The sequence below is a fragment of the Mirounga leonina genome, unplaced genomic scaffold, assembly GCF_011800145.1.
Source record: "Mirounga leonina isolate KUSES-001 unplaced genomic scaffold, KU_Mleo_1.0 Mir_127, whole genome shotgun sequence".
Lineage (NCBI taxonomy): Eukaryota > Metazoa > Chordata > Mammalia > Carnivora > Phocidae > Mirounga > Mirounga leonina.
The window spans coordinates 713137-724542 of NW_023270316.1; the positions used below are offsets into that span (position 1 = coordinate 713137).

An 11406-nucleotide genomic window follows, 5' to 3' on the forward strand; every position below is an offset into this window, starting at 1 on the left:
GTGTGCATGTATGTGTGCACGCATGTGTGCGTGCATGTGCATGCCTGTGCGTGTGTGTGTGCGTGCACACGCGATGTGGCGGGGAGTTCCTTCCACATCATTTCTGGAAGTCAGAGCTTCCTGCGATTGCAGATAACAGCAAGCCTCATTACCTGTCGATTTTTGTCACCTTGTGTGGGTTTGCTGCAGGAAGCAGCACGTCACGTGTGGACGAATCATTCCTCGTTCCTCCCAGACGTCACTCTGCCTGGGGCGTGGGGGAGGGAAAGTGACAAGGGCCCAAGCGCTCTCTGCGTGCCTGCGTGGGACACATGGGCCTTCCCGTGTGGGCCTGTGCTGTCAGGGCGTGTGAGTGGCCCATGCACGCACTCTCCGTGTGTGTCGGCACCGCACCTTCTGCCTGTGGCCCACGGTGGGAGCGGCTTCCCGCTTCCCGAGCTCCGGCTTCTACAGTTTCCTGCGGATGGCGGGATTCACGGATGGGAAGTTTGCATCTGACCGTTGTGGGCGAGGCTTCAGGAACTCGGTGGGGGTGGGGGTGGGGGTGGGGGCGAGGGCAGCGGCTGCAGAGATGGGAGGGGCAGGTCCTTCTGCAGAGGCCGGCGGCAGCGGTGCCTACCGGAGAGCGCTGTTCGCTGACCACTGCGCCGGGCTGTTCGAGGTTGCTCTGGTACCCGCGGGCCGTGCCACAGCAGAGGAGGCGGGGCTGGGCTTCTGTTGCCGCCATAACTTAGGGCCCTGGACGAGGACTGGCCTGGAGGAGCTGAGGAGGCCGCGTGGTCCAGAAACCGCCTTTACATATTCCGGTTACTGTTCTTGCAGCTTTTTTTTTTTTTTAAAGACTTTATTTATTTGACAGAGCACAAACAGGGGGGAGGAGCAGAGGGAGAAGCAGACTCCCAGCCGAGCGGGGAGCCCGATGCGGGGCTCGATCCCAGGACCCTGGGATCATGACCTGAGCCGAAGGCAGACGCTTAACGACTGAGCCACCCAGGCGCCCCTTTTGCAGCTTTTAAAAACAGCATTAAAAAAACAACCCATACAGCTTTAAGCTTGGCGCGATGCCAAAGCTCGGGTGTGTATTTGTGAGACTGCATGCGGGCCACAGGACGAGGTGTGCGGCCACGAGGGTGACACCAGGAGTCTGTTCGGTCTCGGTCGCAGGTGGGGGCCCTTAGCGGCCCACGGGAGGGTCTGCTCCAGGCCCCTGGCCTCTGGTGGCCTCTGGCGGTCCCTGGCATGTGCCTCCCTCGTCCCGTGGCCTCTCCCTGCGTGGTGTCTGCGTGTCCAGATTCATCTTGCTGGCTGTGCCCCCGTTACCAGGGGAGGACACACGCAGCTTAGGAAACAGAGACGCACTAGAGGAGGACAGGGAGGACGGAGAAGGCGCAGTCGTGCAGACGCTCCCCCGCGGTGGGTGAGCCCCGCGCCTGTAGCTCACATGCACCATGAATTTCCCCCTCCGTCTGCATCCACAATCTGTCCACACCCGCCGTGTCAGAGGCCACGTTCCTCGTGGTTTTGGTGAAGTTCGGCCACGGGTCTGGTTTCCTGATGCAGTTGTGCCGTTAGGCTGTTGTAGGAACTGGTTGTGTGTTGTGTCTCATCGTGAGGCTGAAGGCGGGAGGAGAGTCTGTAGGTCTCCAGGCTGAGCCCCGAGAGCTTCCTCACACCCTGTTGTGTTTCCCCCTCTTCGTGCTGAGTGCGTCACTGAAAGGCCACCCCTGGATGGTGCGGATTTTGGGGGAGGGCGAGGGAAATGCAGTTTGTGGGGAGCAGCCCGAGGTCTGCAGAATCTTGAGGTGGCTTAAAACTCATTTTCTCACTTCAGGGAATGAACTTCATAGCGGGATATCTGATCCTCATAACGAAGAGTGAGGAAGAGTCCTTCTGGCTGTTAGATGCTCTCGTGGGAAGAATACTGCCGGGTATGTGGACCGTTCCTGCCGCGGGCCTTCCCCGTCCCGTCTCTGCCGCCCTCAAGGCGGCTCAGCTGAGGAGGAGGGATTTCATCAGGACGGAATGGGAGTTAAAGGGAAGAGAAGGATTTAGGGTGATGGGCTCCAGCTGAGCAGCCTGGCAGTTCTGGCCCTGGTGGCGTTTTCTTCGTGCTGTGTCTTAGAGCTTGGACTGTCTGTGTCGGGGGCTCGGCCCCAGTCCCCAGCCTGAACCGTCGTGGGGAGACTCATGGGACCTCCGTGCGGGGCCCGCTGGTCCCAGAATCTGAGGGAGGGCTACTTGGCTCCGTGCACACACTTGCTCTCGAGTTTGGGAATCGTCCCAAGAGTAATCGTCCACTGGTACTGTTATTGAGGTAAAATTATTCTTTTCACACGTTTTTACTTTTCTTTTTATTAACAAATACTGTTTTAAAATTAATTACAAGTTAATCGTCAGTTTATTGGCTAATAACCACTGGTTTTGGTGACGTGCAGCGTAGATGGAGATCGCTTGGCGAAGACCTGGGCCCTCCAGAGGGGGCGGAGTGACGACCACTCACAGCCTCACGCCCGGCCTGGGGCGCGGATGGGCATGCCCCCGGAGTCGGGCTGGGGCCGCCCCGCGTCACCCAGGAGAGCTGGCTGCGGCCCCAGCAGCCCCGTGCCGGCTCCGTGGGGGCGTGCACCGTGGTTTCTGCCCCGCGGCACACAGCATGGGTCGGCTCCAGAACAGCTGAGACGCACGGCCCAGCTGCTGAACCCACCTTACAGATGAGGACACCTGAGGCCTCGACCCCACGGCTGTCAGACCTTGGCACGTGTCTCACGGAAGCGTGCACTGGAGTGGCACCGTGACAGGAGGGAAGCATCTGGATGGGGCCACCTCAGGCTCCGGGCCGCCATCCGTGAGGGCGCAGCACCCACCCCAGTGGCCCGCCTGCACGGGCCGCCTTCGAGGAAGATGTGAGCACTCGGCGTCCCAGCTCCGCTGCGGGGGGCCTGAGCGGTGGGCGGGGGAATGGCGAGGAAGCCGGGGCAGGACGAAGGGGGGACGGAGCCGCGTCCAGGGACTGAATTACGAGGAGAGTTTCTATCCCGGATCAATTCAGTTCTTGTCTGCAAAGACCTGCCGCCAACCTGCCGGGTCCCAGTGTTGCTCTGGGGGCTTGGGAACATCTGTGAGGGGAGCGTGAGAGGCCCTGGCGCCACGCACAGCACGTCACCGACGGGGAGGACAGGTGTCGGGGCGGTAAGCGCGACTTGGAGAACCAGAGGGGCTCCAGACTGACCCTTTTTAGCCCATAAAATGTCATTTCCTATCATCACGAGGTGCTGTTGAACCCAGCTGCAGTACAAACAGGCCTCAATTCAAAACCAGTAAACAAAATCGCCAGGACGGAAGGGGACGGGAGGCGCTGCTCGTCGGCCCACAGGCCGGGTGGTCCCAGCGCCAGTGTCCTGCTTTGACTTCTTTCTTTCTGTGTTACACAGAGAGATGCGCTGCCAGGTCCTCCCGCGAGAAGCTGAGGGGCGCGGAGCGTAGAGTAGAACCTCAGCCAGTGCCGCCCGGTCCCCTTCTCCCTGGAGGCGGCCGCGCGGGTTCGCGGGGTTCGTGCTCACACACGCAGAGACACACAGACGACACGGTGAGGCCCAGCAACACGGAGCATAAGCAGTCAGAAAGATGAGCAGAGACGAAAGCAGGTTCTTTGGAAAAACTGACAGAACAGGCAGGACTGACAGAAAAAGCAGGTAAAGTATTCAGAAATGGAAAGGGTGCTGTAATTTGGAAATCTGTAGACTTTTAAGAACTTCAAGAGAATATGAATAAAATGAAGTGGCCAGATGGAAAACTGAGGAAAATACCGCCTAACAAAGCTGATCTGAGGGACCCAGAATGTCTGAGATGACCCGTGGGCAGACACGCAGGGTCGCGTCAAACCTCAGAGGAACGGGTCATTTCTTTATCAGTGTTGGAGAAGACAGAGGAAGAAACACCCATCAGTTCGATACGGGCCGGCACCTCCTCGCGGCCGTGCATGCACACACAGCCACGCTCGCCCAGCCAGCAGCAGCTGGGATCTTGACGAGCTAGGGGTTCTCCCGGATGCAGGGAGGGCTTAACTGTGAGATACTCGAGGGCAGAGTGAAGCCACGCAGGCTGGAAAGAATCCTGGGGATGCGTCCTGATGCTGTGATTGTGGGAACAGTGTGGTGTCGGTCAGGGATGGACAGCACAGCGTGGAGCCCAGAAATCAGTCTGCTCCTCCGTAAGTCTGTGGGAACTGGTACGGGAGATGGGTCAGTTAATGGGGAAGAGACAGGCCGTCGACAGCCTCATTCTGGGACAGCTCTGCGTGGAAGGAAACAAAGTTAGACCCTTAGTTCTATTCCAGATGAATTCAAGACGTAGGTGAAAAAGCAAAACTTGGGGCACCTGGGTGGCTCAGTCATTAAGCGTCTGCCTTCGGCTCAGGTTGTGATCCCGGGGTCCTGGGATCGAGCGCCACATCGGGCTCCCTGCTCAGCGGGACGCCTGCTTTTCCCTCTCCCACTCCCCCTGCTTGTGCTCCTGCTCTCGCTGTCTCTCTGTCGAATAAATAAAATTTAAAAAAAAAAAAAAAAAGCAAAACTTGGACCCGAGAAAATAAGATGTACAGTGGTTTCACGATTGCTGAGTATGGAGGAAGATCTTGAACGAAATTCTATGAAAGATGTGATTGATAATTTTAATTACGTTAAAATGAAAAACTGATTTTGACATGGGATCGTAAGCCAAGTAAAAAGAGAAGCTGCAGTTTTGGGGAAGGTGTCTGTGATCATGTAACTAACACGTCAAGGATTCCTAAAACTCAGCAGAAGCAGCTCCATAGAAAATCCATCCTTTTGCAGCGGAGGCGGCCTGCGTGGCTGGCCAGGGTCTCCGGCGAGCAAGGAGCGGGCTGGGGCCTATGAGGCAGACGGCAGAGCCTCAGCACGGCCAGCACTGGCCACCGCCCTGGGCCGGTGACACCCCAGGTTCAGAGTCGTGTTCTGGAACATCAGCATGCAATGCCCGTACGCACTCAACTTGGCCCTGCACGTGCAGACCTGGCAGCTCACACCAGCCGTGGGGACGCCAGGTGGCCCCTTCCGGGTCGTCCCCACTCAAACCCAGGCATTCGGCAGGAGGAGGAAGGGACAGGAAGAGGCCTCCTGGGCCTGCAGCTCCCTGGTGCTGACGGCGCCGTCCGACCTCAGGAACACGGGGAGCACCGTCGTGGGATAGCGCACCAAGTCACGAGCCAGCGCCAGTGAATGCATATGCTGGCGTCCTGAGAAGCTGGTGTGACCAGTTTCCCCTCCAAACACAGGGAAACAGGTTGTTCGTAGCCCAGCTCAAGCCAGGTGGTCCAGGTGAGGGACCCAGGCAGTGCTTCGGGGAGGCTCAGGGGTCCTGGGGAGCAGAGGGGCCGGCCTGAGTCCTGTGGATGAACGTGCCCTGGAGGGTCAACCCACCTGTGGGCTGCACCTCATGGCCTGTACCCCTGCCTGCAGGCTGGCCGAAGAGCATCAGTTTTGGAATTCGATTACGTAGGCCTGAATCTCAGCTTGGCCGCTTACTACTCAGCAGTAGTCACACGGCCCTTTCTCCATCTATGCGCCCCACCGCCACCCTGCCCCCCAGCCCGGCTCAGCCCTCCAATGTGCTGACATGGCCATGAGGCTGTTTGCAAAAGCATGCCGTCCCCAGGAGAGCCTGACACGAGGCCCCGTTCAGAGCTACGTAGGAGGTTCCTCCGTTCCGCGCTCAGCTGAACGCTGGCTCCTCTGCTCAGATGGGCCAGAGGCACGGGATCCGTCTGCCTTCACGTCAGGGCAGGATGCGGGGAGGAGGGTGGGTGGGTCTTGGCCCTCCTGCCCTGGTGACTGGCCTGGGCCCGTGGCAGTCTGGGTACGAGTTCAACGGGTCTATTTTCAGAAGTCGCTGTAAGCCTCTCTGGGGCCGGGAATGAGGCCACTGTGCTCGGAGCTCAGCAAACCCTCTTACCCATCCAGGGCTTAACCCCGGCTCCCTTGGCAACGTCACTCAGAGAACTGGGTCGAGTGCAGGACACTCTGAAGGGACAACAGAGACTCTCTGCCGTCATCTGCCCGGGTGGGCCAGGATGTTGCTCAGCTTAAGAGGAGGAGACAGATGCAAAATGAGGATATGAGCAGGAAAAACTGAGAATCCCTGGATTTTATAACCGAATTGGCTTTTATTAAATCATTTCCAGGGTCCTTTAGTATTAAATGTGGCCTACTGCATGCTGACTCTTTGAAAATCAGCAACGTGACCACGGTATCATATCAGTGTTCGTGGGGATCCTGTTTCCACTGGGCTGGTTAATTAACATTTCGTCCCTTCGCTATGGTGAATGGCCAGAGTGTGGAGGGGCAGCAGGACCAGAAACTATCCTATTTATTTCTATTATATAGACCACTTTCTGAATTTTAATAGCAAAAACTAAGCATTAAAATTTATTATAATGTGTTGCGTTAACGAGCTAAGAAGTTCTTTGGCAAGACAAACGTGCCTTCCAAGAAGACTCGCTGTGGGAGGTGTGGTTCTTTTTGAGCTGCCCAGGCCCTTGGACGGCAGAAGTCAACTTAGTGGGTTGTGCTTTCTGTGCTCCTATGGCCTGGGGCCCCCAAGCCACTAACCCCGCTAAGGAATTTCTCCAAATTAAGCCATCGGTTCTCCTTGGGAATGAATAGGACAGACTGTAGACCTCACACTACCTGTCCTTCTGTAGTTAGAGGGGTGGGGACGTTTGGCTCCTTCTAGAATTCTGGGAAATGTAATGTCCTGGACCCTCAAGTGTGCAGACAGCATGTAGGACTGACTCTGTGAGCCGACAAGCCCTTAGGGCTCCACGTGTAGACATTTGTGCCCAGAGCCCCCGTCCTCTGTGAGGCTGCCTGGACCCACAGCTTCTCTGGCCTCCAGGAAGGGGCTCACTGTTGCACTGTCCCCAAGGCTCAGGTGGCCCCGGGCCTGCCCCTCTACCCCACGGCCTCCCTTAGTTGGGTGGGCGGGGGGCGGGCCCCGGCTGCATGTGTCGGCTCCAGGGACCGCGTGTGACCGGTCCTTCTGTGTCCAGCTTATTTTGTTCACTGAGGACAACGTCCTCGAGGTTCGCCCACGTAGCAGGTGTCAGGATCTCCTTCCTGAGGCTGAGTGGTGTCCATTCCCCCGGAGGCAGACATGGGCTTGCATCCGCCTTTTGGCGGGTGTGAGTGCCGCTGCTACGGACCCAGCGTGCAGGCTCCTGCTTTCCACCAGCAGACTCTCGCTGCTGCCCGCTGGGGCCTCGCTGGGGCCTCGCTGGGGAGCCGCTCCCAGGGCTCCTGGCGTCTTGCTGCGGAGGCTCCCTGGAACCTTCTGCTTTCCCCCCCAGCGGAGAGGGGGCCAGGGACGCAGTGCCTGGGTTTCTGCTCTCGTCCGTGTGGCAGATTACTACAGTCCCGCCATGCTGGGCCTGCAGACAGACCAGGAGGTCCTGGGGGAGCTGGTGAGGACCAAGCTGCCGGCGGTGGCGGCCCTGATGGATGGACACGGCGTCCTGTGGACCCTGGTTGTGTCGCGCTGGTTCATCTGCCTGTTTGTGGACATCCTGCCCATGGAGGTGAGCGCGGCGTGAGCCTTGCTGGGACCAGGGCTGCGTGGGCCGCCCTCGCATGATGCACCGTTTGTTTCTCTGCAGACAGTGCTCCGAATCTGGGACTGTTTGTTCAACGAAGGTTCCAAGATTATCTTCCGGGTGGCCCTGACCCTAATTAAGCAGCACCAGGCCTTCATCTTGGAAGCGACGAGTGTGGCGGACATCTGTGAGAGGTTCAAGGAGATCACCAGGGGGAGCTTTGTGACCGAGTGCCACACCTTCATGCAGGTGAGTGTCTGGGGCAGGCTCTGCTCCGCGGCCCAGTTAGCCCCGGGGGAGAACCAGTCTGCATGTCCCTGTCCCCTCTGGGCCTCGGCCTCGGCGGCCCCCTCAGCCCTCCCAGACCCATGTCCTCCTGGAGCTCCACAACAGCTGCCCCTCCTGCTGGGCTGCAAGCCCCATGACGGGCTTCAGGGCGGCCGGGACCCCCGTGGGACCAGTCCAGGTTCACTGGGTCGGAGCACAAACCCGTCCATCTGCCATCCCGTTGGAGCCCTTCCCCTGCTGCTGGCATCTCTGGTTCCGGATGGTTCTCCTTGGCCCCAGTAGGGTCGCACGGGTCTGTTGTCCTACCCTGAAGGGCAACTCCCTCAACCGGGTCCTGGACCCGGTACCGGCGTGTAGACCACTCAGATCTGCTGAGTGAATGAAGCAGGAGCTGAAAAGCCTGACAGGCCTTCTGAGGCGGCCACGGAGGCTGGGAGAGGCAAATTTTAGGTTTCCCCTTTTCCACCTGAAAGTGGGGAAGGAGGAAGTGTGGGGGAGGTGGCGGAGGGTGCCAGGAAGGCCAGTGGCCAGGGAGTTCTGCCTGCCTCCCAGGAAGTAGCAAGCCCCCAGCTCTGCTTGGGGCACGGGCAGCTGTCAGGCGACGACGGACGGGCGGCCTTCTGCAGGCGGGACTGCCCTAGAATCGAGGATGTTGCAGGTGCGCGACTGGTGTCCTCTGGCCGCATGAAGTGAGGCAGCCCTAGGGAGCAGCCTGGACACAGCCAGAGAGAAGCTGGCGCCTGTGCCCCAGGGCTCAGGGGAGGGTGGCCTGCTCTCTGGCTGCAGTGCTGGGGACCCCAGTTGCCAGGGGCTACAAGCGTCTGCTGAATGGTAGGGCCCAGATGGGGAACGCGGGACCTAAGCCTGCGGCCGACTCATTGGGAGGAGCCCATCACGTGGGACCGACTGCCTCGCCCAGAAGGGCTTCTCTGTCCCCGTGAGCCCTTTGGTGCCAATGTTAGGGGCAGAGTCCAGCAGCAGAGGGCAGGGGCGTGAGTCTGGGAATGAGTCTGCGATGGTGTGTCCAGGAATGGACAGGACCCTAGCCCACCCTGTCTGTACCCCCACAGCAAGCCCCTCGTGCATCAGAGGGCTGCACTGGGGGTGGCTCAGGGTTTCCTGTTGAATGAGCTAGGGTCCCCCTTTAACACATACGACAGCTCGGGGGTCTCTGGTACACTCCCAGGTTGTGGGGCCGTCACCCACGCCCTGACCCCACCCAGCAGTCCCCAGTCTGTGGGTTCGCCTCCACGTGTGACGCTAGCCGAGGACCTGCGCATGCACACACGCCAAGTGCTCCGGAAGCGCTAGCGTGTAGAAAGCACCGGAGGGAAGCGCGGATAAGCACGAGGCTGCCCGGCCAGCTCCGCCAGTCTGCCCACAGGGACACGACACCGCTGTGCGTGGTCCCGCAGCATGGATGCACCCCTTGGAGGGACGTTGTTGGGGAAGTGGCCCTGGGACAGTGTTTCTGCATCAGAGCACGCCGGCAGAGGAACCGCAGCTCGTGCATCCGGGCTCTCCGCGGTCCCGCGCAAGAACATCTAGAACGTTCTGGAGAATATAAAAGCAGTGACCTCGCACGAGCTCAGCGCAACCATCGCGGGAAGAACGCAGCTCCATGCCCACCTCCCGGCACCCAGCAGAGGACGTGCCTGCTCCCCTTTTCAGGAACGTGGCCCGTTAGAACATAAAGTCCACCCTGACCTCAGCGCCGGCTGAACACGCACGCACCTGTGGAGGAATTTCAAAAAACCCTTCTAATGCTAGCCTTACGTTTGGCCTCGTTTGTAACCATGAATTTCTCAGCCGTAACTGCCGAAATTATCAAATCGTTAGGCATAGATGATGTGACGGCATGGCCCTCCGCTCCCCCAGGGCTCAGTCAGGCTGGTTTCAGAGCCACCGCAGGCCCTCGGGGTTCAAGGGTCGGCACAAGCGCCCCTCCCCCGCCGCTGGCAAGCCCTTACCTGGCGCGGGTGGGGGTGCCGCTGAGCTGGTTTCTTACCTGGATTGTTTCTCTTCCAGAAAATATTCACCGAGCCCGGGAGCTTGTCCATGGCCACCATCATCAGGCTGCGCGAGAGCTGCAGGGCCAGGCTGCAGGCGCAGGGCTGACTGGGGCCGCTGCCCGCCGGGGCCGCAAGGCTTCATTTCCAGGGCTGACCAGTTTTTACTGCTTTCCCTTCTTAGTGCTGTGAACACTCGATGTCTCTACGCTTGTGAAATTTTTTAAAAGAACGATATAGAATTCTGTCATTCTGTAACTCGGTATGGGTTATGAAGTCATAAATTTCTAAAAATGTGTCTTTACTTGAGATATTCACCCATAAAATGTGAGATGTACGTATTTATAATAAAGTATGTCAACACTATGAGTTTGTGATCATCTATCAGCTTGTCTGCCGACTGAAAATGAAAACCAAAACAATAAACTGTCATTAGCCTTGTTAATGCCAAATCTTCTTCCGCTCCTTTCCAGGGCACAGCATTACCTTACGTGAGGTTTGTGCACACAGCACGTGACTGCTCTTTAGACGGGTGATTTTTTAAAAATGACTTTTGAAGTCACCGTATCTCGTGAATAAAGCAGAGGGAAGTGGGTGAGCCTTGGGGAATGGCAAGCATCTGCCTGGGGTCCGCAAGTGCAGCCGCAGTCACCCCGGATCCCTGGAGGAAGACCCAGCAAGACACCGGTCTCCCGGCCCGGCGGTGGCGCTGCGGACAAAGGCCCACATGGGGGAGGTGTTACCCGTCAGCACCCCCGTGGCTGCGGTTTCACCCCAGATGGAGGTGCATTCCAAGGCACTGGGCGATGGCAGCCGTGCCGGCGGCAAGGGCCCGGCTGTCCTCACTCCCAGCCCAGCCACAGCAGAGGCACTGCCCTTCCCCCTGCGTCACAGAAAACGCTGCCCTGGGACCACACTGCATGTGTAGACGCTCTCGTGGGGAGGGAGTGGTGGCGCGGGCAGGCCGCCAAAGCCTGGGGCGTCCCAGAGGCCGGCCACCCCTCACAGGGCAGTGCAGCGTGGGCTCACCAGCGTGGGGTCGGCACAGTTGGCGGGTGAGGCCTGACAAACACCAGCCGTGTGGCCCCGAGTCCCTCCCTTCCCGGAAGCAGCTCTGGGGCAGGCCCTGGCTGCAGGTACGCAGGCGCTGCTTGGGGACACTCCAGTCCCAGGGCTGCCTGGCAGGCAGGTTGGCTTCAGCCTCAGCCAGCAAGGTCCATAAATCCTCGGAAGGCACAGGTCTTTGCTTAAAAAGGGAAGATTAAAATAAATCTTAGGCGGCGCCTGGGTGGCTCAGTTGATTAAGCGACTGTCTTTGGTTCAGGTCATGATCCTGGATTCCTGGATCGAGTCCCGCATCCGGCTCCCTGCTCGGCAGGGAGTCTGCTTCTCCCTCTGACCCTCCTCCCTCTCATGCTCTCTGTCTCTCATTCTGTCTCAAATAAAATCTTTAAAAAAAATAAAATAAAATAAATCTTAGGCTTCAGCTCCTGCTCTGAAAGC

The 11406-nt window shown here is 58.7% G+C and overlaps 1 protein-coding gene across 1 annotated transcript in view; it reads left to right on the forward strand.

The window, feature by feature from the left end:
* GRTP1 (growth hormone regulated TBC protein 1) overlaps positions 1 to 10236 on the forward strand; it is a 20349-nt gene extending 10113 nt beyond the window's left edge. Inside the window, exons 5-8 of the mRNA XM_035003020.1 lie at positions 1832 to 1928; positions 7419 to 7591; positions 7670 to 7855; positions 9923 to 10236. Of these exons, the coding sequence (XP_034858911.1) occupies positions 1832 to 1928; positions 7419 to 7591; positions 7670 to 7855; positions 9923 to 10012 (546 nt within the window). The 3' untranslated portion in view covers positions 10013 to 10236. The remainder of the gene's footprint in view (positions 1 to 1831; positions 1929 to 7418; positions 7592 to 7669; positions 7856 to 9922) is intronic.
* Positions 10237 to 11406: the final 1170 nt, after the last annotated feature.